Source organism: Corvus kubaryi, unplaced genomic scaffold (assembly GCF_017639235.1).
Source record: "Corvus kubaryi isolate FWS band 111438036 unplaced genomic scaffold, C.kubaryi_AGA036_p1.0 split3-73, whole genome shotgun sequence".
Lineage (NCBI taxonomy): Eukaryota > Metazoa > Chordata > Aves > Passeriformes > Corvidae > Corvus > Corvus kubaryi.
Window position 1 is genome coordinate 10,569,044 of NW_024582091.1, and position 27,885 is coordinate 10,596,928.

General features: G+C 38.8%; 1 protein-coding gene across 26 annotated transcripts in view; it reads left to right on the forward strand.

Moving 5' to 3' along the window:
* Positions 1-27,885, forward strand: part of RIMS1 (regulating synaptic membrane exocytosis 1) — a 317,874-nt gene that overhangs the window by 57,555 nt on the left and 232,434 nt on the right. For 20 of the 26 annotated variants that reach the window (XM_042016167.1, XM_042016172.1, XM_042016173.1 and 17 more), the window contains exon 2: positions 14,382-14,486. The exons of the other annotated variants lie outside the window; for them this stretch is intronic. In XM_042016167.1, coding sequence (XP_041872101.1) covers positions 14,382-14,486 — 105 coding nt within the window. The remainder of the gene's footprint in view (positions 1-14,381; positions 14,487-27,885) is intronic. 26 annotated transcript variants of the gene reach the window in all.

The following is a 27,885-nucleotide window of genomic DNA, read 5'->3' on the forward strand; positions in this document are numbered from 1 at the left end:
AATGTACCAGTGTGGGGCTGCAAACTGACTGACTGGTGGCAGTTCAGCAGAATACTTTGGCAACCTAGCAGATGGCAAGCTGAATATAAGCCAGCAGTGTACCTTGGTAGCAAAGAAGGCCAACAGCATCCAGCAGCTGGGAAATCAAGAGGATGTATTATCCTGTAGTCAGTACTCACTAAGCATTATCTACAATATTGCATCTTTTAGACCTTTTCCATCTTCCCTGATACGATACATGTAGTTTTGGACCCCACAATACAGGAAAGGTGCTGATGAGCTGCTGTGAGTTCAGCAGAGGACACCAAAATGGTCAGGGATTGATCGGGAGCACTTACCCTCAGAGAGGCTGAGGGACCTGGTCTTGCTTAGCCTGGAGAAGAGATGGCTTTAGGGGGAACCTGTTAGTGCCCTTCCAGTACCTACAAGGGGTTTATTCAGAAGATGGACCCAGGCTTTTCCAAGCACTGTGTTGGTTGGAGGATGAGAGTTATTTGGCATAGACTGAAATAAGAGACTCAGAGTGAATATAAAGAAAAGCTTTCTCATCATAAGGGTAGTCAAGCAGTGAGCAGCTGCCCAGAGATTGTGTAGTCTCCATCCTTTGAGGTTTCAAGACTGACTGAGCAACCTGATGTGACATCAGAGCTGACCCAGCTGTGAGCACTTGGTTGGACTAGATCATCTCCAGAGATCCCTTCCAACCTCAAATGTCTGGTGATCCTGTGTGTGTAGGAGTATGTAAGTACAGATTATGTACAGAATGAGTTTTGTGGAGACCATATATGGAACATGTCTTTACAGAGGCCGCAAAAGTGGTTCACTTCTGACAAGTAATGTATACTTTTTTTAAGAAGGAATATTCAGATTTCCATGAAGGAAAAAAAAAAAAAAAAAAGCCACTGTAACTGCTTTTCTCTGCCTCCCCAGTTCTTTGCAGATCTTACTTTAGCCCAGAACCGGCAAGGTCTGAAATGTTGTCACCATATTCATGCACACATCCCTTGCTTAGATTCATGTTGAATGCATCTCTGTGAAAGATTTAATAAATGACTTCCATTTACATCATTTATGTAGTGAATAGAGCATGAAAGGCGGAAAAAACAGCTTTCAAAATATCAGTGTAGCTGTTCTATTTGGAGACAACCCTTCAAATACCTGAATTATTGCATGTCTATTAAAGTGAAGACAGTAAGGGTGATACATGTATTCTAGGTAAACACCATGCTGGTGTTTGACAGTTTGCAAATAATTTACACAATAAATGTCCCCTACTGTAGTCTAAATGCATCTCTCAGATATTTCCAACTGGGCAGCATAGATGTAATCAAGAATAATTGAAGAGCTGATTTTGTGCTGTGTTAACACAACTGTCTTCCTGAATATGTTAGGATGCCTAACATGTTGGCTTTCTCCATGATCATATTGTTTGAATTGGATGTGAAAGAATGGTTAGTACTGTTTAGTCATAATCTGTCATAAGAATCTTAAATAGCTTAGAAAAAAATTCATAATTATGTCCCTAAGACTGATGGTATTTAGATCTTGCAGTGATAAAGTTTTTTTGGTCTTGCTTCAGAATTACTTTCAGAAAAAGAAGTATGCTCTCAACCTAACCATGTCAGCATCAGAACACCTGCAAAAATAGATCAAAAGAAAAAGTGGAATTACTGAGATTTGCTTGCTATGAATAGCACTAGTGTGAATGTGTTAAGCAATCATGTTCTCGGTACTGAAAATGCAACATACCCAGGGGAACCAATACAAAAGAAAACAAATTTGGGACGTATTGACTATTTTAGATAGCAGTTTTGACATTTTTGCAATCCTTTTGTTTGCTCCTTTCTGTGGGGTAGTGAGTGGGGATCATCAGATGTGCCTCAAGCTGGAGGATGACCATGAGAACTGGAAATTGAGTAATTGTTGGGTTTTGTTGTGACAGAAGCAAAAATTGTACTTGATTACTGAAGTCTTAATGACGGATCATCTCCCTTGGGTGCCTGGCCTAGAAACCAGCCAGTGCAAAGTGATCAGCTCTCAAAGCCTGTGCGCAGCAAACATCAAGGAGGGAACATGCTTTGTTTACAGATGGACGTCAGTGTGGTGGGATGGGAAAGGCACCAAGCTTCTATCAGGGTTAGACAACTTCAAAGGCTGTGTCTATAACTGGTACCTTCCACTTTTCTGATAGCAGTTTTGTGCTAGTTTGTGATAGTGTAATGGTGTAAGTAAGCATGGCCAAAAAAAAGAGGTGATTATCACAAGACTGCCTAAAACTGCTAGAGATTGAAAACCAACTAATTGGGTAAGAATGTGCTTATCATCAGGCCTCCTTAACTGCTATTCCTTTGTAGCCATTTGATCTTCCTTAAGAAGGGAAACTATTAGTCTGTTCCTTCAGCTCCGTATTTTTGTTTTGCAAAAACGCAAAAATGCTTTAAAAAACACCAGAAAACCCAAACCACAGCAAAATAATTGCTGCTAAGGGTTTGTTTTAATAGTGTTCCTCAGAACACAAAGGAAATGTTAGCTCTGTCCTTCCTTTCATACCAGTTCACGTGTCCTGTGTGTATCAGTATTTGCTGGGAATTGGAGAAGAGGAAACAATGTCCTTTAGAGCACAGAACCTAAGGAGGAGTTCAGTAAAACCTTTTGAAAGATTTTGTGATGATTTAATGAGTCTCAGCTGAAGTTAAGCCCTTGACATGAAGATAAAGGTGTTGAAATACTTCTGTCACTACATACATTACTACTTACATTATTTTCTTCATGCTCAGGTGAGCAGAGCATAAGCAGGAGCTTCATTTAGCCCAGTGCAATTAGAGGAAGTGTATGGAGGATGGGATTTGCAACCCTTGTACTGTTGTTTGGTTATCAACACATTTACATTAAAAATACTTATTAGTGCATTAAGTTACTTTAATTTGCTGCTATTTTAAAGATACTGACAAGATCTCTCTAGGTCCCAAGTCCCTCCCATCCTCCCCCAGCCTTTGCCTGTGATTCATGATCATTATTTAGCAATAATTATGCTGAAACTCCGTGTATAAGTTTCCAGTGTGTTAAATTACATCTTCAAATATATTCTTGGTAATTGCTAGACATCAGGACATTGAACACTGCATCTTCTGACAACTCTTTCTGTGTTTCTGTTCTAGATCCTTTATATTTGTCCTGATTGAATAATGCCCAGTGAAGGCACTGCTGTACCTGTGCCGCTTTCATATTTCTGAGTGTGCTAATTACACCCTGCTCACGTTCATTTGTCTTTGCATGTCCCAAATATGTCCCGTTTTCCCTTCTAGATAATGGGAGGTACAAAGCTCTGTTATTTGCTGTTATAGCTAAACTAAGTCAAATCAAGCAGAAGACAGGCCAAGGGAAGTTCAGAGAAAGCAGGCCTGACAAGTGTTAGTTCCAAAGCCTTGAAAACTCAGTGCAAACCCATGGCTTATTCCTGGCAGTGGCAATACTGGGCTGCAGGGTTGCAAGAACTGAAAGGGCAACTTAAGCAGTAGGCAAGACAGCATAGCTTGCATTCTCTTCTCTCTCTTCTCTCTTCTCTCTTCTCTCTTCTCTCTTCTCTCTTCTCTCTTCTCTCTTCTCCCTTCCCTTCCCTTCCCTTCCCTTCCCTTCCCTTCCCTTCCCTTCCCTTCCCTTCCCTTCCCTTTTTTTCAATTTTCAGCTATTGCAGAGCCTTTTCAGAGCATGCAGTGAGCGACTTCTTGATTTATACTTGGCCCTAGTAACTAATCTGTAATTAAAATGTTTCTTCTGTGTGGGTTTTTACCCTCTGCTTACAGTCACAAATTTAGATTGATCAGGCTATGATAGTAGCTGTGACAGTTAACGTTTCTTATAGGACATTCTCATTGTAATAAACCAGCAAAATAGTACTGATTTTTTTCATGTATCCATTAAATTAAGAAATTGGTTGTATAGAAGTAACTGCTTTCTGGATAGAAGGTATCTTTTACGTTGAAACCTTACCAAACAGTATTTCAAAACAACTGAAAGATTTTTGTGTTTTGGCTGCAAATAAATCTGTTTGCTGGAAGTAGGTGAGGGCTCTTTAATTCCAATTTTCCTGTTTGTTGCTGAAGCAGTGAAGCATTCAGAAAGACAATTTCACTTTGATTAAATGCCTAAAAAGTTATCTGCTTGATAAAAAAAAAAGAAAGAAAGAAAAAGGATGTTGCATAAGCTTTTAATATTTAATTTCTATACTCTAAGTATCCGGAAGAACATTTAGTTCCTGTTTTGAAAGATGAATGCTGTATATTGGAAAGTGTACTGAAGGCTCATTTGCAGTCACAACGCTTGTTTGCTTCTCTAGTATGTACGTGCAGGGAAGAGTAGAAAGGGTTGAGTGGGCAGTTGGCAGTCATTCATTGTCAGTGATTGCTAGTCATTCATAAAAAACTGCAGAGCTGAGAGGTGGAGCCAGCAGCAGCAGCCGCCTTTCAGGCTCTTGCAGAAGACGAGTTTGTGCAATCACAGGCGATTTGAGAAGCTGCTCAAATATGGTATGATGAATGTAATGAGAAGATGTGTGCTAAATGCATCTAATTAAAAGGGGCTGCTTAGAATAAAGAAAAATGTTTTAATTTTTTTCTTCTCAAACCCACAATGGTTTGTGAACATGGAGATCTAATGGTTCTATGTTCATGTAAAGGCAATAAATCACTTTCAAGGAGTGCCCTCTCATTTATGATACCTCTGGAGTATGTCTTTTGCCCTTAAAATAAGTAGTTTTAGGAAATAAATGGGTCTTGATCCAGAGATAAAGGGGAAATTTTGAGGTGAGTAGGGAATATATTCTTGTACTGCATAAGTCTGAGACAAAAATGACAGCAAAGGTTTAATTTCAAGAAAAGAGTGTGTCAGAAACAGCAAGCCATCCTTTATGTTCTCACTCTAAAAATTGCTGCACCTCTATTTTTCCCCTCATTGCAATGACTGCCAATCTCATAGATGATCTCGACAAGATTTTGTCATTTATCCAAAGTGTGGAAGTTACAGCAGCTTGAAGGACTTCAATTTTTAATTTATAAATCTGATTTATTCAAAACTGTGTGTGAGTAAAAGCTATTGTATCAGCTGTTCTGTCTCTTCTAGTTTGGCCTATGAAGTTCCCAGCTTCTCAGAAAGCTGCAGAGCTGTCACTACAGGCTGATCTACGACTGGCTGGGACATGGTATTTTAGGCTGGGTTTATGTTCAGGTTGGCATTGCACTTAAATTTAAGGAATTCACCTGAAAGTAGAAGGTTCTTGGTTGTTAAGTCGAGGCTTAGGATCCTAAACTCAAAACACTTATTCTCTTACAGAACCAAAAATCTCCATTGAGAAATGGAATAATCATGCTTGAATTTACTGTATTTGACCTATTTGCAGATGGACTCCTGGGTCCAATATTGCTCTGAGCATGGTCTGGAAGAATATAATGCTGGACTAGGAGATTTCATTTTAAATGAAGGTCTGGAACCCTGTCTGTGTATAGTTTAGAAGGCACCTCAGACTGAATGTGTTTGTTCCTTATCAGATGGCAGAATTTCAAAGCGACCTCAGTCTCTCTCGAATAAATTGCTAATTAGATTGTACACTGTAGGCTCTTTGAAGCTTTTTCAGAAGCTCTGACTAAAATATATATAAGCCAAACATCACTATGGCAATGTTCCAATGAAAGTGCATGTATGCTTTATCTCCTTTTGAGGAAGCTTCATGTTGTAGTTCAGGCAGCTCAAACTATGGCAGTCACCGTTTTCAGTAGGAGTGAGTGCATATTCCCTGGGACTCTGGTTTCTCTTTGTTCTCAAGAATTTCTCAGTGCTCTCATTAGTATTAACAAGTGTAATCTATGTACATCAAAGAAAAATACACACTTGAAGAAAGAATGTTCTATGTGACCTGCTGAGAGATTAGTGTATGCAAGATCAGCCTGGAGGTGAGGCTTCTCCAGGTGTGTTACTTTTTCTCATAGAGTGGACTGGCAGAGTCTCATGCACCAATAAATACACCTTCCTGCAGTAGACTGGTTTCCTCTTTTGAGATGGAGAAGTGACCAGTTGCTCAAGTCCAGCAACACGCAAGGGGTTTGACACCTTTCTTATCCACAGGTACATGTGCAGTTAATTTACTCTATCAAAGTGAAGTGATTTACAGGTGCCTAGAAAATAACTGTTCATGAGATTACATGGGTGTTAAATGAGTGTGCTTGGTTCCTTGCATTTTGAAAAATGAAGTGTTGTACAAATACAATTTTATAAACCATCTTTCTTCATTTTTAAGACATTTCACAACAGAGGGAAGAAATCAAATGTGAGCTTGCATTGCACCTTAGTAATACTTCATTTTTCAGAAGTTTCAGGTCTGTTAATTTTAAGGCTATTCAGCTGGGTGATATTTGGAAGTTGGCTTGAAGTCCTTGTCTATTACTGGAGAGCAGCTGATATTAGAGATGAATGGTACATAGCTGTTTATGTACAGCTCTAAACATTATATAGTGGAATGTGATGCCCTGAAAACATTCTCAGACCCAGGCAGGCTAGTCCCACTTTAGTAATTGAGCGTCCAGCTATTAAAGATACCTTTTTAGATTCCTAATGATCTCTTTTATTGCAACAGTCAGAAAGTAGAAAAGCAGGAGCAGCAGCAGATCCATCACAGTACTTTCTGCTGACCTACTGCTGATGAGTACATGTACTGCAATACGCTGGGTTGCTTTTAATTTCTCTTTGCAGTCAGCTCTGCAGGTTTTCATGTTCCGAAGTAGGTAACATTTTACAATGTTGGGGATTTTTTAAGAGATTCATCCTTTTAAATAAAAGAGATAAAAGCCAGTCTGTCAGTGAAATGCATCTCACAGCTGTAGTCAGATTGGCAGTTTCTATTTTTAACTTGGCAACTTCCCCATGTAACAGGCTACAGCTTTCTGTGACATTTCAGATATAACTAATATCCTCTCAATCTTTGGGAGGCTCATCTTATTTTACATCCCCCAAACAACAGCAGTGGATGCTTCTGGAGAATGAAGGGAAAGGGCTACACAAAGCTGAGCAGCTCATGTGCTCTCCCTATGTAGCCTCATCTACCATCTTTTATTAGTATTAGAGCCAAAACATAGGACTGGATGGACTGTTTGCCCAACCCAGTAAAGTATTTTTTGTGCTCCTGTGTTGTTTCTTGGAGTTCAGTGTTAACAACTAAATACAGAAATAGATTTATTTGATAAGAAAAATCATAGACCTGTATTTGATTCTTTGTCCTGGAACATTAGAAAAAAACCAAAAACCAAACAAACGCGTCTGTGACAGAAGGGCCATGGCTGCTGCAAGGCTGAGAAACTTACCTGCAGAAACATTTCTCTGTGTTTTGTCTTTGTTGGCATTACGCATTCTAACCAATATCTTTTCGCAATGCAGATTTACACAAATTGCTTCTGCCTGCTCCTGTGGTTTTCTGCTTGCTTCTGTGTGAAAATGGGAAAACGTGAAAGAGCTGGTAGTACTGGCTAACTGACTAGTACTCAGCTGCCATCCAGACAGCTAAAATAGGATGCATCAGACTATGTATAAACATCTGCAACATCACTGACTTCTTCTAGGGTGGTTGGTTATAAAAAAAACCTGGTTTATTGAAAGGAATAGGAAACTCTGCATCTAGACTCCCTATGGCTCAGTCTAAAGTAAATATGGACAACAAGTGAGATATTCCTACATGTGCCTTTTTCTCCTGTCTATGCAAGAACCACAGGGTGACTGGCTCTAATGTGGTTAAGTAAAGTCACAGGAGTCAAGTCTCTCTATGTATGAAAAAACCCTTCCGAGATAGAGTAGTGGAGTTTATTTCCTAAGCCAAGTAAGTTTTCTTTTACATCTTTCTCGGTAGCTGTGTGTTCTGTCATTTCTTGTAGCCTAGATGCAAGGACAAAAATCTGGACCGTGTTTAAGAACTTAAAAATTCAGATAAACTCTTTACTATAATCTCTCACATCACTGATGAGACTTTATCAACCCACTCAAAAATCTCCCTTTAAGCATGACTACTTTCAAAAATCATTCCCCAAGTACCTGTTTCTATGTGAAGACAGTACATGTTTATGCACGCTTCCCCTTGCAGTTCTGTCTTGTATGGCTGAAATGGAGACTTCCAGGAAAAGTGTATTTGGAGAACCATAAGGAAACCCTCCACAGTGAAGGTTATTTTCTTAGCTTATTCTGTTGGAACTGCCATGTAATCTGGTTCCAAATCCTTTACTCCTGGAAAGCTGACCCTTTCATCTTGTGTTACAGTAGAGTAGATAGGGTTTAAGACATCTAATATCTCCTTGTGTGATTTTATGAAGAAGGCTTTTGGAGCCTATTGCAGTTAATTAACTAGCAGCTTGTTTTTGATTTGGAGAGTCTTCATCTGATTGATTCTGGAAGTTACTGCAGAATTGTCTCTAGTAGGAGATGGGGAGGAATTTCTGACAGAGGGGCAATGGAGCGCCTGAATGTATTGGCTAAGAGCAGCACCGTGTGTGCCATGGCAGTGTTCCCTAGCCTGCTTCCAGCACCCAGCCCTCTCTGACAATTGAGTGGATGGAAAAGGCAGGTATTGCCCTCCTTGAGATCCAGAAATTGGAGCCTGACCTTGCATGCACCCTGTAAGCACCTTTTCCGTTTTGTTTGTATGAACTAGTGGCAGACAGGCCAAATCCTTTTGAAGTTCCTTCTGTTTATATTTACTATTTAATATAATCTGACAAGCATAGAGCTTAGTCTCTCAGTAGTGTGTGGGTTTTGGGAAACCTATATCTGCTTTTCTGCAAAGCTGGAAAGTGATAGCCAGGCTTTTTTCATAGTGTGAGTGACATAAACGTAAGCCACAGTCCTGTCGGATGATGGAGGGGAAGATGATAATACTGTCTGATCCGAGAGAACTTTGATAAACATCAAGCACAAAAATGTCTGTTCTGTTCATATATTCTAAGTTAATGTTGAAGACTGGCCTCGTTGTACGAAGCATTTCTTTTCTACAGAGTAGCAAAGTTCTGTAGTTCTGTAGTTCTTTGCTACAGAGAAAAAAATGAATAACCAAAAAACAAAAGCTGATTTAGATGCGGGAAAAAGTGTATTTGCTGCACTGTAACAAATAATTTTGAATGCCCAGGGGCACACATGAGAAAATGGAAAGAAGATGCAAAGGATGGGAAGTAGGAAGAATGAAGGCAGATACTGTGTGAATGGAAGTGTGTGTGGTTTTTAACTTCTTGAACCATAGGGTACCATAGGGTTTTTGCTTAGAAAGTGTAAATCTACCGATCTGTGAAAAATGTGCAAAAACCATGTTCAATTCCATATCATGATTAGAAATGGCTACTTTTTAATTCTAAACTGGGTGGAAGGGGAAAGGTGTAATCAGTATAAAAGCACTTTTAATATAATTTTTCTAACAAATTTATAGCTCAAATATTTCCAAGTTTTGAAGAAAATCATGCTTGCTTTAGATTCCTAGCTGTATAAATCTTGTATAAATATGAAGACACATGCTTCTGAAAATCCTGTTTTGTAATCCTTATATCTGCTGGGAGTAAAGGTAATTTGCATGAATTTACCATCTAGAAAGCAAAATTGAGTCAGTGAGTTCCCCAAACAACAGGTTCACCTGTAGGTGAAAGCTCTGTGCATCTGTGGATTAAATATTTTTTTTGATAAATCATTTGTTGTCATTATACTATGATTCAGGGTCTCAGACCAGATGTACTAGGGGTTAGACTAAGGCTTAGACTCTTCCAGACCTGAAGAATTTTAAATGTAAACCCTGGGTTAAAATCCTGCATTACCACGAGCTTCCTGTAGCAACAGTGTGCTTCGTTGGCACAACTCCCTTTCATGCAAAAGGGTTTAAAAGAAAAATCCACTTTTTCGCCCCTAGTTGTAGTCTTTCTGATAAAGAAAAACCATCCCTTTTATCCTTTTTTTCCCAATTGGTTGCTTAGGTGTAATATTAAAAAGCTTCATCCAGGTTGGGGTTCGGAGGGGGAAGGAAGGAATTGGCAGTTTTCTGTGGTATGTTTGTGGGGCTGCTGCCCTTCTTGACTGGGCTGGCTGGACTGTGAGATACCTGGGAATCCCAGACAAATAACTGCTGTGTGTTAGCAATGAGCCAGATGTCTGCTAAGAATGTAGGGATGTTTCATGCTTGCTGTGGAGTCAGAGGAGACTGTGCAGCAGAGAGCACAGGCGAGCACCGTGCCATGAATCATCTGCTGCGCCTTCCTGCACCTGCTCTGGCCACCTGGGCACTCAGTAGTCACCCTTCACACGTTGTTTGAGGAATACATCCGTGGGTATGCGTGGGATTTTGTAGACAGAAAAGTGAAGCCATTGCTCCTCCCCAGGGAGATGAGAAGGGGAAAACCTCTGCTGTAGTTACAGCTAAGTTTGCCCAAATAAAGTCCAGCTGTCATCACTGAGACCAGAAACATGGAAGTAATAAAACACATCACTTGCTGAATTTATAATCTGTGATGCTGCTTCAGTGCACTGAAAAACTGAAGCTGCTGCGTAAAAATCCAGTGTAGCTTTGATCCTATCCCTGGGACAAAAAAATTACTTATATTTGTATAAAATATAATTCATATCATACATATAAAGTAAAAAATAATGATAAAGAGTGGTTAATGTTTCTTTGCTCCCTGTGATTTTCAGTTTAATGACTTAGATAAAAGTAAAGTGATTGCAGTACCCTCTTCTTCTTGACATGTCTTCAATTTTTTGAGAAATCAGTTGCCAATTCATAAAACTAATCCTCTTAGAAGATGGCCTATATTCTAGAGCCTTTTATTTCTAGTGGCTTGTAACAAAATGAACCTGAGTATACTGAGATGTAAAATGCAAAGCCAGAATAAATGTAGAGCAGTTGAGACTACCCTAAAGTTCAGATAAAATACGGTACCAAGCAATCTAAGACATTCTTCCTGAACAGCCAGTTACTGACTCAGAATTCAGTAGCTTGTTAGCCCATTTCTAAAACAAGCTTTTTGTTCCAGGCTCTTTCATGGGACAATAAGAGCATCTGCCATACAGACAGATTTCTGAATGCATCTCATCTAAATGCACCAAAATATGGTATTGTGAACAATGGTGGTTTTCTCTTGCTCTTAAATTATTAAGTTCATCCATGAAGTCTGTGCCCAAATCACTTCTTGTCCTGTGCCATTTATCGCTGTCTTGCTATCTGTATGGGGAAGGAGGTGGTGAGAGAGATCTGTTTCATACTTCTTTTACAAAATAAACTTCAACATTTTTTCTCCTGATTGAGGGTAAATCGTTGGAGTATGCAAGATCTTGTGAAAAAACACTCTTCACTTTGTCCTGCATGCCATTTTGGTCCAGTTTTTCATTCTAGGTTTGAGGGTATCCCCGTTTCTATACCTTGTTCCTTTCCTGTTTTCTTTGACTTTGTATTTTTTCCATTTATTATTTACTGATATCATTTATTCAGTACAAAGGATAATTTATTTAACACTATGAAAAGAAGAACATTAAGTTACTAGTACAAACAGCAACAAAAGAAGGAAGAATAAAGTCTCAAAACGGACAAATAATACTGAACTAATGCTGCGCAGTTAAGGTTGGTGGGAATTGGGCTTCTACATCATTCTTATTGGAATATCAGCTGCTCTTTTTTTCATAGTCTGGCAGCCATCACTCATGCTTCAATTACGTTCTTTTTGCTCATGGCTGTAGTGCTCAAGATCTGTCTCAAAGGCCTCTTCAACTAAAGCAGTCTAAACCCCAGCCTTGTGCATTGCATCAGCTGGTGACAAATGAGCAGGTGCCCTGTGAGGTCATCCAGGCGCAGGAAGGGAAGGCACTTCAGCAACACATGTGGGGCTCTTCTGTTCTTCAGGAGCTGGAGTTGATCAGACAGCTCTGAGGTGGAGGAGAACAAGGCGCTGCAAGGGCTGTTGCTCCACCAGAGCAAAACAGACGTGGATGGAAAAGATCATATTCTGCCAAAATGACTGTGAAAATGTCCTCAACTGCTCCTAGTTCTTTCTAGTTTTCTTCTGTGTTAATACTGGCTGGTATTTTTTTCTTTTTCAATCAGGCTAGGGTAGAGGGAGTAGTTTGGGTTTCTCTTCTTGCCCATTGTAACATTTCTCTGGAGCAGAGACTAGGTCATATTTTGGTGTGGGCCAAAGTCCAAGTAGAACTTAATCTGGCTGTGCCATAAAAAGCAATAAAAATGTTTCTTTAAAAAAATCAGCAACAAAAGGAGGTCCAAGGAGAATCTCTAGCCTTTATTGGATGCAGGAGGAGATATAGTGACAAAGGATGAGGAGAAAGCTGAGATACTTATTGCCTCACATCTTAATAGCAAGACCAGTTGTTCTCTGGGCATCCAGACCCCTGAGCTGGAAGAACAGGGATGGGGACCACAGTGATACCTCTGTAATCCAGGAGAAATTATCAGTGACCTGCTACACCATTTAGTCTATGGGCCCTGGTGGCATGCACCTGAGGGTACTGAGGGAGCTGGCAAAAGTGCTCACTGGGGCACTTTGCATCATTTACCAGCAGTCCTGGATAAACAGGGAGATCGCAGCTGGGTGGATGATGGCAAATGTGACATCTATCTACATGAAGGGCTGGAAGGAGGATCTGAGTAGCTACAGCCCTGTCAGTCTGACTTTGGTGCCAGAGAAGGTCATGGAACAGATCATCCTGAGTGCCATTGCGCAGTACATGCAGGATAACCAGGGGATCAGGCCCAGCCAGCCTGGGTTTAGGAATGGCAGGTCCTGTGACAAAGAGACATGCTTAGTGGATGAGGGAAGGAACGTGGATGTGTCTACCTGTACTTTAGTAAAGCCTTTAATTTTGGCCCCACAGGATACCCCTGGAGAAGCTGGCAGACCATGGCTTGGTGGTGCACTTTTCACTGGCTAAATACTGGCTGGATGGCTGGGCCCAGAGAGTGGTGGTGAATGCGAGTCACAACCAGTTGTTGGCCGGTCACTACTGGGCTCCCCAGGACTCAACACTGGGGCCAGTCCTGTTTAATATATTTATCAATGGGTGAGGGAATCAAGTGCACCTTCACTGGGTTTGTGGGCAACAGCAGCTTAGATGGGAGTATTAATCTGGTGGAGGGTAGTAGAAAGGCTCTGCAGAGGGCTCTGGACAGGCTGGATCAATGGGCCTGAGGCCAACATTATGAGGTTCAACAAGACCAAGTGCTGGGTCCTGCCCTTGGGTCACAACAACCCCATGCAGTGCTACAGGCTGGGGCTGCAGAGCGCTCAGTGGAAAAGGACCTGGAAGTGCTTGTTGACAGCAGCTGAATATGAGGTGTGCACAAGCGGCCAAGAAGGCCAATGGCATCCTGGCCTGTATCAGCAATAGTGTGGCCAGCAGGACCAGGGAAGTGATTCTTCCCCTGTGCTTAACACTGGTGAGGCTGCACCTTGAGGCATTGAAGGGCTGGAATGAATCCAGAGAAGGGTGGTGGAGCTGGTGAAGGGTCTGGAGCAAAAGTTCTGTGAAGAGCAGCTGAGGGAGCTGGGGTTGTTTAGCCTGGAGAGGAGGAGGCTCAGGGGAGACCTTATCACTCTCAGTGATCTTAAGGATCTTTTCCAACCTAAACCATTCAGTGATTCTGTGATGTTGTTGATTTACAGCATACAAAAAAGCCTGAAGAAAGACCCTATTGCAAACCTACCATGTTTTTGTAGAGCCTCTGTTTGTGAGGAGACAGGAGAGTGGAAAGCTGCTTACAAGCTTTCTGGAAAGTTTCATCTGGTGTTGAGGAGGAAGGACCGTAATTCTGAGGAGGCCCTTCTGTATTTCCCTACAGGGATTTAGTGGTTTGCATCCTTGATCTGGTGTATGACATCTACAGTGTGATGTAGGGCAGCTGACAAATCACAGATACTGTCTGTATTACTAGCTTTGTAAAGCTATAAAGTTTGAAATCTCTGCAGAAAGGGACACACCATGCAGTGTTGTTTCTTCAGGACACCCTTAGAAATTAAAGGCAGGCTTCTCATTTGCATCCTTCATACGCTGGAAAGCTCCCTCTTCAAGGAGACTTGTGAAGCTCTGTGAGCATTGTTTACCATGGAAATGCTTCTGTACCTCCTATATTCTGAAAACAGTTTATTTCCTGGTATAATTGTTTTGGTCATATAAGTCTGTGGAAAGATAGTTTATCTTGGTTATTTGCCACAAAAGTATACCATGCCACATGCTTCTCCAGGACCTAGTTGTCTGATTAAAAGTTTGCCGTGCTGAAAGAAAATCAAATAGGAACAATTGTAACATTATGCTCTGGTCTAAAAGAAGAGTTACTTGCTCAAAAGCAATTTACTTTTCTCTTGTTTTTTCAGCTTGGATACCTGTGGAATTAGTGACCCTTCTAGACATGATTTCAAAACCGCTTCAGGGGAGAAAACTGCTTTCAGTTGGTCAGACGGTTCTGTCGTAAAACAATGGTGATATGTTAATATGTATTGTTACTGCAGTTTAAATTATTTTGCTTTTTAATACTTCAAAGCTTTTCTGTAGGTGATGGTGATGATAGCTTGCTTTTCAAATGTGTGCAAGTTGTCTATCTTCATGAAGCAGATCTTTAAGATCAGGGGAACAGCAACACCAAATAAGGGCACAGAAAATCCCCATCCATCAGTTAGAGTAGCTAGGGAGGCATGAATGAGAGAAAATATTTCACATGGAATATTCATGCTATTCTGAATATTTTTAAGTCTTTGTATGCTAGCACCCAAAACCACATTTCAAGTAGTATTTAAAGATTAGGAATCTGCTGATTTAGAAGATCAATGAAATTAAAAGATAAGCTGCGATGAAGTGACAGGCTTGAAACAGTCTAACAACACTTGTTCACACAAAGGAAAAACAAAATGAAAAATTTTACCAAAAACTAGTTAGCACCAGAATTTTGGGAAATGTTATTTATTACTTTTTTTTCAAATGAAGTTTTGTGGGTTTTGAGCTGTGATTTGTAGATAACTTTAAATCTTTTGATTTCAGTAGCAACCATGCTTTTGCTTCACGCATATGTTCAGATGGAACACATTTGAATTCTGAACTGGAAAGCACTTAAAATGAAGTACAGCTTGGTCCAGAACTGGACTTGCTGCTGATCACGTCTGTAACTGTGAAGGTTTTAGGTTTGATGGATGAGAGATAGAGTTCAGATACCATAGGGATCTGCATAAAGTAAGGACCTAAACAGAAAAGCAGACCATTTCTTTGGAGTTACCTGAAATGAAGCTGTGTTGGGATATGCTGTGTTGTTCTTCTGTAATTTTCTTTCTGTGTGTTCACAAGGTATTACAGTCGTAAATATTACCGTATCCCGCAGCCATAGGGAGGAGGAGAGAAGATCCAACAGGCAGGAATTTTGCAGCAAGACTGATTTATTTAATTATTTTACAAACTCTTTTATAGACTTTTTCGTCATAGCCTAATTGGACAAAGGATCAGCCACCCCTTGGGGGTGATTGGCTAAAATCCTAAAACATCCATTGTCAAAATATTTTTCTGCTGTACCATAAATATAGTTCTACAAGGTTGCAGGTGTTCATGGTTTAGAGAACTTCTGCTAATCTCTTCATGAGAGAGAAAAGTATCCCACAGCTTAGAAAACAGCAGGGAAATTCCTTGCTAACAGCATTTTTGTATCCACAACAAGGCACTTATCATCATTGCACTTTGCTTAGATTTAAAAATAGAAATAGTGATAGCAGTTTGGAGAGGGAGAGTGTTTTTCTATCACTTTGGGAGAAACAGGCTGCTTAGTTCATAGGTTACAGGTTATATACAACAGATAAGAGAAAAAAAATGGTATGCTGTGTTAGGCAACTTAAATCTTTCCTTAAGGCTTAATTTGATAGCATTTCGGATTTTCAGCCAAGCAAATCTGTTTGTGAATATCCTCTGATATTCAGGGATTTTTTTGTTTGTTTGTCTTTGATCAAAGAAGACAGAAATGCCCACAAGCCAAAGTGTTTCAGAAGTCAGGTAGAAAAAATTACTGAGTTTGGCTATGATGCCTTAGACCACATTTTGGTTTTACATTTTTGTACCTGGAGTCCTTGATGTTTGGGTAGATGTATCTGACAGGACTTACCATGACCAGGAGTACATGTGCATAGTGTACCAGCTCCCCTTAAAAAGTTTGGAAAAAGTCAGATGGTAACGAAGTTCGAGCTCAGAGGAAGGCTTTGTACTCCCAGTACATGTATGTTGGTCAGGAAGCCTGTTCGAGAAGATTCCTTTGTGACTCTTTCCTGTAGGAGGAGGTGTTCCCTTCAGCGGATGAATAGAGACAGCTTGTCTTAATGGAGTGATTCGTAGTACAGAAAAAATCTCTCCAGTGTGACTTTACTCCTTCTCAGCAGAGGAATGATGACCTCTCCTTCTGAATTTCCAGGGCAAAAAAGGAGATTAGAAGGTGTTCTGTGTGTTTGATACTGTCTGCATCTGATAATGTTTCCTAGGACCACAATATTTTCTTTGTATTATCTGAGAAAACCAGGAGATCTGTCTAGGTATTAGAAAAGGAGAGAATGCTTCAGTAATTGCTCTGCTGCTTAGTGTCTAAGGGATTTTCTTAGGTTGCCTTTATCACCACCTTTCTGCCATGTCTTGGTGTAATTTGATATTTTTAAATTTTTTTTTTTGCTTGAACCTTGCAATTTCAGAGAGATAATTCAGTGAATTTGACGTGTTGTGATAGAAGCCAGGAGAAATGCTTTTTAAAAATAAAAAATCCAGTTAATTTTTCTTAGACTACAAATACAAAAAATGAACTAGTCACGTGATTGTCTATTGTTTTCAGTAGTCAGAGTTAATACTTTTCTGTGCCGTGACGCTGCATTTCAACCCAATCAAATCAAATTATGATTTAATAAGTTATTTTCAGATTTAACTATTCCATTGTTTTTTAATGCTAGGAACAGTTACAGGGAGACTTGCAATGTCACTGCAACATATTTTTTATTATATAATTGAAATGTGCTTCATTCTGAACTGTTTCAACATCACTTTTTTGTGGCAGAATTTACACAGCATGTAATTTTATCCTTATACTGCATTATCTATATTCTAGCTACTCACCCAATTAAGAGAAGTAAGAAAGAATACTGAGTCAATTAAATGAGCAAATTGACTGTTCTGAGGGTCTGTTTAACACGCTCTTTTACATCACAACCAACAACATTTATCTGATGGAGAATTTCTTTGATTCTGACAAAAATGACAGCCTGTTACACATCTATGCTGGAGATGTACAGTGCTTCGTCAAAATACTGTTGCAGTCGACCAACAAAACATTCCAGTCTTCTGTGGACAAAAGAGCTAGGAAATATACAAAAACGTCTTTATAAACCACAATTATCTCTTTGGAGTGCAAGGTAACTATTATTTTTTCGGTTTACAATATTTGAGGAAGAGAACAGTTTGAAAGTGTTAAACCACTTTACCACCACCCTGTGGTAAAGAAATGAGTAAAAAAAAAAATCTATAGAAAATTAGCATTATATATTGCAATAAAAGCATTAGGCAATATTTTATCAGCTTGTGACCAGTATCATAGAAACGACTCATTGATTAACAGTGTTCTGGGTAAATAAGCACACTTCAAAATTTTGTATCTCAGTGTTAAATGCACATGTAACTTTAAAATATGGTTTTAGTTTGGACTCCTGCCTCCATATTATTAGCATTTAAAACAAAAAAATAATTAGTCCCCCCATATTACTAGCATTTAAACCAAAAATCGAATTAGTAATTCTAATTTACTCATGTTAGTGTTAATTGGATTCCGTCACAAATATAAGTGATTTATCATCTATCATGGGTATAAAGCATTGGAAGGACAAATAATTATTTAAACAATTATGTCTATTTTTACTTCATTGGTTTGGTAACTTGGTATGCCTTTTATGAGCATCCTGAGTAAACTGTAGGTGGGTGAGAAATTAATTTCCTAAAATTACGTCTTTTCTCATGGTGGTAATAGAAAGTCAATATTTTACAGAGGCAAAGTTGATCTGCCACAGGTAAGTGTGTATTGTTGTATGGAAGATGCTAAATGTAATTCCAAAGTGGTAGTGTAAATAGTGACTATAAATACATTTATTAATCTAAACTCCAGAAAAGTCAGACAGGAAATATGAACTCAGTAATAGCCTGTCACTTTGAATGACATGATAAAGCAGGATTGAAAATGTATCAGTAAAATAAATCCATAGCTAAATATGCCTGGTAATATATAAATAGTGTTTTGGAAACAAGATCTGAATCTGTGCTTTAAATTATAAGTAAACCCCAACCTTCATCTAGGAAGGGGAAATGTTCTGTAATGAAGTGATCATTTGATAAATTTTTTTAGTTATTAAAAATCAAATTTAGTGCTTTGAAAGTATTTCCAGTTGGTGTGTTCCACATACTTGTACGATACAAGCATAGGACTAATGCTGAAGCAAGAGAGCAGATCTGGAAAAGAAGTAAGATGACAGAGATGTTTGCTATATAAGGCTTGCAAATGCCAGTGATTTTGCTTCCGACATCTTTGCAATATGTCCTTCTGCATTTCCATGTTGTTATTTAGAAATCTCTTAAAATCATTGTACAAGCAAAAAAGCTTTAGCTTCGTTTAGTTCAGCTTGCTTTACTGAATTGCAGTATTCACATCAACAACCAAACACACCATAAAACATGGCTGGAGAATTAAACCTGCATCATTCCTGCATCCATTTTAGCAAAGGATGATAATTAAGATGTTCAGAATGGCTGAAAGGCAAGAATCAAAATATTGCTTGACTACCTCTGGAGGGTGAATAATTACATTGCATTACAAATTGTGATTTCAAGTGAGAGATTGCTGCTTTCCCTTCATTATGGAATTTTTTGGTTTGAGTTTGGGAGGCTTAGTTCTGACACATCTCAGATTTTTCTTCTTTGGTAATCCTGTATTGATTCTTGTCTTCCAGCTACAAGGAACCAGGTGAGACTCCTGTCGGCATTTGCTTTTGTTACTGAAAGCTAGTAAAGTGATAGATTAAGTACCAGCAATCCTTTCCTCTCTTTCTTTCTTTAGTGCTGATTCCCATCACAGTCTGCATTTTCAAGCATGTGTGAGTGTGCCATTCACAACTTTGATTTGGGAAGCTGGTATTCTGGAGTTGGGGGAAGTTGCTTTGTCACCGTTTTCCTTACACTGAAGTTATTTCAATAGGAGTTGCTAGAATTAACTCTGCAGCTGCTTTGGGACTTCTGCCCATATGGGAAAGCATGCAGGAATGGTGTCCAAGATGTATGGGGCTGGCTGAAGAGAAGTAGAGCTCAGAGGGGAAAAAATCCCCTCTTAAGGAATTACAGAGTGAGAAATTACACTACCCAATTTTTTTTTTAGAGGAGTAAACCACACGCTTACAATCAAACCAAGCCAAGATCTTAGTCAGCAGATTTTAGTGATACCCTGGAGGTGGGGTTCTGGAGGTACTCTAAGGTGTAAGCAAGAAAGAAGATTTTTCTTCATTTTACTTTGCAATATTCTGATACTGCAAGCTTTCTGTTTTCATGCTTGCTTCTTCACTAGATGATAAACTCTGCTACACAGAATGGAGTAGTTTCTGTTCCTTTAGAACTTTGCATCACCTTAAGCCGAAGCTACTGCCGATCATACATTGTTAAAAAGTATACCTTTAGAGCTGTTAAATTTCATTAAGATATTTTGTTTGAGACTGTCAGTGTTTGGAATAAATGCTTTGAGAATTTCTGGATTTTGCCTATTATAATTTCAAGAATGTTTTAAAAATATAAGTTTTTAAGTTCAAGGTATGTACTTCACTTCTGCTTATGCACTTCAGAGTGGTGTTCTGTAATAGACATATTTCATAGTACTGCACCATATAAATATTCAGAAAAAGTAAGTATTTAAAATTACATCATTAAAATTTAATCTGAAAGCAATATTCCTTTTAAGTTATTGGCATGGCTTTTTGCAAGAAGTGGAGAGTGTTTCAGCAGCTAAAACCAGCAACCTCCCCTATGCCAATTACATGGTGCACCCTTAGATCATACTGTATGCAACACCAGCTTGGCACTTTGGCTACCAATGGCATACATATTTTAAAACAATTGTCCCGTTCTTCAAAAATTCACACAGCTCGCCGCTACTGTGCTGTACATGTGACCTGATTTCATGTTCTGCTTGCTTTTGTATGCTGTGGTCTTACAGCAAAGTAAGCAGCAACATTGGAGAAGAGAGAAAGAAAATTCCCATTGACAGTGTCTGTGCATAGAGCACTCTCCCATTTCCTGAGATGGTACCAGGCTTTTGGATAACACTGTTCTTCATTCTTTAATTGTCCAGCTATACGGACTGAGTTATTTTTATTCCCATCAGGGTGGACTGTAACACCCTTATTGGTAGAATGGAGATAATTCTATTTTTTTTTAAAGCATCTTGAAATCTGTCAACTGAAATAAAAGCCATTTGAAATAGTGAGTAGATCCTTCCTTCCTTCCTTCCTTCCTTCCTTCCTTCCTTCCTTCCTTCCTTCCTTCCGTCCGTCCGTCCTTCCTTCTCACTATGGTGAATTATCTATTATTATCTTGTAGTATGTGGTCCATCTGAATCTTCGTCTTCCCTTTGAGCACCTTGATGAATCTTGAAAGGAATAATTTCAACTCTTTAGAGCTCCTGAAATTTTAATAAGATTACTTGTACTGATAATATACTTCTCTCTCTCGTTAGAGTATATATTTCAGGTAAATTTGATTGCTTCTTTAAGCTACGTGCATCTTGAGAAATTATCTTAAAATAATTTGGATTTATTTTGCACTACCCTAAGCCAAATGATTTTTTTAAGCCTTAAGCATAGTGTGAGGCAACACAAATTGCAAGCCATAGTAGCTTTTTTTAGGTGTAGGTAATATTGAACCAAATCTTGGGTTGATTCTGATATCAGAAGATTGTAGTTAGAGCTGGAATTTTTTGGTTGCCTTTTAAAGTTAAAAACATGAAAAAGATGCTGAATGTAAAAACTATTTTCGATGAAGCAATAATGGCAAAATAGAAAAGCAGTAAAATGGAAAGTAAACCACTTTCCCACTGCCCTGCCCATTGAAGTGAAGACTTTCCAGCCTTCTGGTGTGCTATGGGATGTGCTGCTCTGAGCAGTGTTTCTCTCCCTTGTCGGTAACTGCATGGTGTATGGTGTGTGGTTTTTCTGGAGGACAGCTGGCTGTCTCAGCTACCAAAGAATGAAAAAGCTCTCAGAAAAATACAGCACATTAGACTAAATGCGTATTAACTTCATGCCATGTGAAGTTCGTGAAGTTTCTATCATTGAAGATAACCAAGAACCTGGTTGGACATGGTCCCAGGCGACCTGCTGTAGTAGACCATGCTTGGAGCAGGGTGGGGTTGGATGAGGGACCTCAAGCAGTCCTTCTGAAGCTCAAGGATGCTATGAAGTGATAAGTGATATAAGTGATTCTATAAAATTAAATTCAGCAGAATTCACCCAAATCAGGGCATGTCTGTATGTGTTAGTTTTCGTAGGTCTCTGTCTTTCTAAATGAGGAATTCTTTATGAAATTGTCAAAATAATTTCCTGGATTTTTATTTTGATTCAGTTTGAGTTCCTATATCATCAGGATAACAATATTTTAAGTGTTATAGTTCTGTGTAGTTATTTTAACATCCTCATTACTGTAATGCTTCAGTACCATGTATACAATGCTTCGTTTCTTGGGAACTTCCATTAATATCTCTTACAGCCCTGTTAAACAAGTATTGTACTTTGAATTCACACAATGCATAATCATTTTACTCAGCCAGATTCACATTCAGCCAGAGGTTCATAAACTGTTTTACTGTTGACTGGATGTCACAGTCAACAGTGTCAGAAGTGACAGACACCACCATTAGCAGTGGTCTTGACAGCAACTAATACTGTTGGAATGGGAAGTGATGTTTTCTGTGTCAGGCTGCTTGCCAGTCTGAAGTCATTAATGGTACTTGTACTCAGAACAGCTACTCTAATGGCCTTTGCTTAGGGTCTGCATTATGGTAAGTCCTATTGCTGTAATTCCAGTCCTCCTACCAGACCTCCTGACTGGCAGAACTTGGAACACAGTACAAATATAAATGTTGGCTTCAAATGTTAGTTTCTTTTTAAGATAAATGCTTTAATAATGCACACCATTTTTACTTTCATTATTACTCTTGTAGATTTTATTATATGAACCAAGCATATTTTAGGGGGACCTTAACTGCCCTTAGGAGCTTTCATCTTGTTGAAGTTATGGGAAATAAAGCACTTGCCACTTCTGAAACCACATGTATAGATAGATCTCTGTTTCTGCTTCTAATATAACATGACAGGCAATGCAAGGAAAAGTCAGCATCTGAAAACTCATAACTCTGCAAGTGGTTTGGGGTGAGATTCTTCTCATATATATTTTCTTGTCATCTGAACTGTCTTCTAGTCAGTGCTGTTAAAAAGTACTTTTGAGGGCTTGTATACCGAGAAAAGCATGTGTAATAAGTTGAATGGTAATCTTTTGTATCTTCCTTTTTCACCATTAACTGTTGAGAGACTGCAGGTGACTAGTTCTTTGTTTTTAGAAAACAAAATTATTTCAGAATAATTGAATCACTATTTCTCCCCCAAACAATAGGGCTTTAAGAAACTTCTGTGTATTAGCACTGACAGCTGCTATATTTATGTAGGTCATTTATTTGTGTCTTTACTTCTCCATCTCAAAAGGAGAAATGAAATAATTATATCATAGAAGGAGGGAACCTCCGCCAGGTGACTCCACTCAGAGTTGAGTCTTTGAGTGAAGGTACCCAACTTTCTTCAAGCTGAACAAACTAAGTGATAGCACAAACCTTCCAATTAGCTAAATTTATGTTTTACTAGACCAGACTCAGATAATCTAAAACAAGATAATTGTTGTAGGGGAAACTCTGGTCTGCTAGGTGAATCTTATTATTTGCGCCTATTAAAAAGGAGGAATTGGTCCAACTTCAAAATTTTCCTGAGCCATGCAAACCATGTAGTTTCCTCTCGTCTCCAGAACAGTGCCCTTCCTTCCAGTCTGTCAGTGGTTTGCCTTGAAAGTCTCCCTGGCAGCTTTTCAAATTCAGATTTCTTCAGTGCCCTCCCTTTCTGGTGGTCCATGGCAGGAGCTGCCAGTGCAGAGCAACTCTGAGGAGCAAAGCAGTCTCTTGTGTGGCCCCAGGGAAGTAGGCAGAGCAACGCAATAGGGTGGCCTTCCTCCTCTTCTTCACTTGCTTCCTTTCTGGGTTAAACGCATATAAGGTATGTACATGATAAACTGAAAACAAACTGAATAATTCTACCATCTGTTAGAAGCCATCAAAACAGAAGTAGGATAAAATATGAATTCATAATAGCTTTAAAAATATAGTGCAGTTTGGAGAGTAAGCAGGTGAATGTTTATGTAACACAGCTTGCCATGGGAAAACTAAGCCATGCATTTTTGATGTGTTAATGATTTTACAGCTTCTTAAATAGAATTGGAGAAATTTATCCAGATACCATTTCAAATAGTCACTGTCATCATAGAGCTAGGGAAGGCTCTGTAGGTGCCTTTCTTCCTGAATAGATGGACAAATACAACTTCTGTAAATTGCAGCATATAGGTATTGCTGCCCTCTTTTCTTTCATAAATTAGTGGGTTTAATTAATCTTTTTGTTTCTGGTCGAGTTGCTTCTCTTTTGGCTGACTTCACTCCCTGTAGGAGCCGTTCTGTCCAGTGGTGCAGAAAACCATGTCTGTGATAAGTAGCTTGATGAATCACGAACAGGGATAATTTATACAGAGAATTGTTCTTGTATTATACAGGATATGCAAATGAAATGGGTCATGGGACAAGGATTTGTGTAGTGGGACTTAGTACAGACTCACCTCTGAGACCTGGAAATCAAGCATGTGATCTACAGTGGTGGGGGAATACTGATCTTTTGGTTACGTGTTTACTTATGATAAGCTTGGCTATCATTTAGAAGGTTTCAAAGAGACTAAAGGTGTTTATGAGCAGTGTAGTAACCAAAGGGCTGGCTATTCACCAAAGTCATCTACATTCCTTTTTTAAAAATATTATTTTACGGGGAAATTATTTTTATTTTTCTCTGCAATTTGTGTGTGTGTAAAACGGCATATTGCAGAACTCTAAATTTCTTTGGATTGCTTCTGAACAAAACAGAAATTTTGGCAAAGGACAACTTCTAGAAGGTTTCCTTAGCTAAAATGTTAGGATAAATAGTGTCAATCCTGAGAGAATGACAAAAAAAATCTGTTCTTCAGGAGTGAAAACTGTTCTTCACAATATGGGAGTTTTCTGTGGGCTTTGCCTTTCAAGTGTGAGATGTTTCTGGAATTCAGGCCATGGTTTCACAGTAGGCAAGAACAGAATAAGGAGAATTCTTGATCTTAAGTCATTGCATTAATACAAATTAATGTGAAAATTGGTTCCTTTGTATTACAGCATAATTTCAGAATTGGTAGCTTATGGAACGTACTTACTAAATAATGTCTGTCTAGTTGAATAGATTTAATTGTGCTTCACTGAGAAGGATGTAACACCCTTTGAGGATTTCTTTCTTACCAATAACATTCGTATTTAGAAATATGTATATGTGCAAAAAAAATTTAAAGTAATATCCTAAACTGTTAACCTAAAATTAAGAATGTGAATGTGGAAAAAATTATTGATAAAATACATCAGATGGGCTATTTATTGCATTATGATAATTAAGAACATATTTTTAATGAATTAAAAACCATTTTGCAAAAACCAGGTGGTGCTAAAGTTGGAACTGAGTCAAGAGACGTCATACTTGCAAATGAGGGAAGCAGTGATAAGTAACACAATGTGCTGTTGGTAAGAGTTGTTGACCCAATCTACTCTGTGCTCTTCAAGTCATCCATTAGATCTTCAAACTACAGCATGTGTCTCTTACAAAGCATAAACTGTTTCTTGCTTGTTAACTGTTTGTTAATAAAGAATTAAGAGTCTAATAGGATAAGCTAGAATGATGCCCTTTCTCATGATTTCAAAGAAAAGCTATTTTAGTCTATTCAAACAGAAGGGATTTCTTTCTTGTCCTAATTGGAGGTGGTTTGTCCTAAATAGAGGGGTTTACAGATGTGTCAAAGCTGGCCTCCAGTTCTACCAGTTCCAGCAGTCAACTGGAAGAATGGACGCAAAGTTTGTGCACTCAGGTACATACGACAGGAGCACAGCCTTCTGCTGTGCATAGCACTCCTCTGTTTTCTGTTACATATTGGAGTACTTCCTGCTGCAGCGTACAGCAGAGTTGTCTTTTGAACTATTTTACAAAGAAAATGCCAGCCTATTAAGCAGTTGCCTTGCAATGAACAGTATAGAAAACAGAGTGTTGGTGTTAATAAATGTTGCCTGTCAGCCTCGGCAGTCCTATACTGTCAATTTTCTAGTAAACAGGAGCCCAATGTGAATGATACTTGGGTTATTTTCAGCTAACGCATTCAGCAAAGATAGTGAGTAGTTAGATAACCTTAGGGCATTTTTCATAAGTCTCTCCCAAGTAGTTAGTGTGTTCAGCAGTTGCATGTGTTCAGTGCTGTCTTTTAGTACACTGGGTGCTGGGTCCGGTACTGTTTAAGCTCTTCATCAATGAGCTGAACTGCAAGACAAAGTGAACCTTTAACATGTTCACAGATGACACAAAACTGGAAGGAACAGCTGATGCATGAGATGAGTGTGTTGCAATTAAGAAGGACCTGGACAGGCTGAAGAACTGGGCAGACAGAAATGTTAGGAAGTTCAACAAAGGAATATGCAAAGTCTTGCATCTGGAGAGTAATGACTATAGGCACTGCCTAGGGAATGAACATCTAGAAAGCAGTCTTCAAGAGGAGGACCTGGAGACTTCATCCTTGGAAACCTGCACTAACTGACCCTGCTTGAGCAGCAAGGTTGGACAAGAAGATCTCAGGATGTCCCTACCAACCAAAATGATTCTCCATGAGAACCAGACTTTTTACACATACTATTGAAGCAATGCATTCAAGAGACAGAGAAGTAACAGAGAATGGAACGGGGAGTATTGGATATTTTATCTTCATAAGCATTTTAAATTTCCCATTTGGTAAAATGGAAGCTTTGAAGATGACTTTCTTTCCTCTAACACATTCCTGGAATCTTTTGCCTGGGCCCGCTTGTATTTTCTGTCCATGGGTTTCTGGCAACTGCTAGTGCAGCCATCCTTTCTCCAGACCCAAGCATCAACTTTTCCTTGACAGGTGATTTCTTCTCATCTGATGATATCAGACTTGCTTGGCCTTTGGGTTTTGATGGGAGCTTCTAAATTCTGTTTATTTATTTGTTTATTTAACATCCTTTTTGATTCTAAACAGCTAAACAAAGTTTCTGTTATAAATTGGAAGGGCCAGTTGTAGTTCTCTCCTGACTTTCTAGATCAGATATTCTTTGCCTTCTGGTCCTGACTCTTTTCCTACTTTGTGATGGGAGACCTGGTAGAATTGAAGGAAGATATCTTTGGGCTGATGGAGGGAAGCGTAAAGAAAGTGAGTCTGGGACACAGTGATTTGAAAGACAAACTGACTTAGAAGAAGGGGAAATGAAATTAGTAGGATTCATTGGTGGAATACACAAGAGGGAGGAATACACGTTAGGCTAGTCAGTAGACTTAGGGAAGATATAGCAAGGTAGAGCTGTGGGATATTTGTATTTGCATAGCATTGGTATATGTAATTTTATGTGAGTTTTCTCTCAGACTTTGCAATGGTTTTCTAAAAGTACTACTAATAATAGGCAGGGAATCTTAAGAAAGTCATGATTTAAAAAAAATAAGTGGGAAGTGGAAACATTAAATAGAAAGTGGAAAAGCATAGCAGAATAAGCAATAGGGAAGAAATAGCACAACCGAAAATCAAAGGGATGATTGATGGAGGAAGAAGATGGCAGTAGTGGGATACGGTGTGAGAAAGAACTGGAAAAAAGCAGCTGCCGTCTCTATCTATGAAGGAATCATGTTGAAAACTGCTCAATTGCGTGCCAGTTATGTGATTGCAGTTCCTCACTGTAGATATTTTCTGAAAAAAATTGCCACTCCCAGCATTTTAGAAGGTGTTATGGAAGGCTGCTATGTTTTGAAAAACGAGTTAAAGAATAGCAGCAGTTTCCTGATTTATCTCAATTGACAAAGATTAGTCAGCTTTAAATGTGTGATCTAGGTGTGCTTATTACCTGAAAAAAATAATAGTCATTCATGAGTTCTTTTTTAATCATTTATTTGTGCTACAGTGTTCTCTTCCACCAGGGTGCTGAAACATACTGGTTTTCCCTGGGAAGAGACTGCCCTAGTGAGGTGAAAAAACTGGCTTTTTATATTTAAAAAAAAAAAAAAAAAAAAATCAAGTTTGTCAGCCTCACATTTAAGTTTTCAATCTCAATAGCATTTAAGTAACAATCTCAATAGCAAGGGGCTGGAGTTTAACTCTTTAATATGTAAAGTTACCTGGAGAAAGAGTAATGTTGTTTTTTCCAGAGGAACCACATTTAAGTTCAGTGCACTTTTTCTTTAAAAATATTCTTAATAATTGCTCATGGATATGCAGATCAATGTGAAGAATCTGTGTATTGATGTTAATTTCAAACGAGATTATTCCTTTTATTTTTCTTGCTTTTAGATGTGACGAATTGCCAAACTCTGTTATGTGTGTACTGATGTAATGAATATTTTTCTAGTTTCCAGGGAGTTTTCTTAGTGAGCTGATGTAGATCTTTGTTAATGGGAAAACATTTCAATCCTTGAGGAG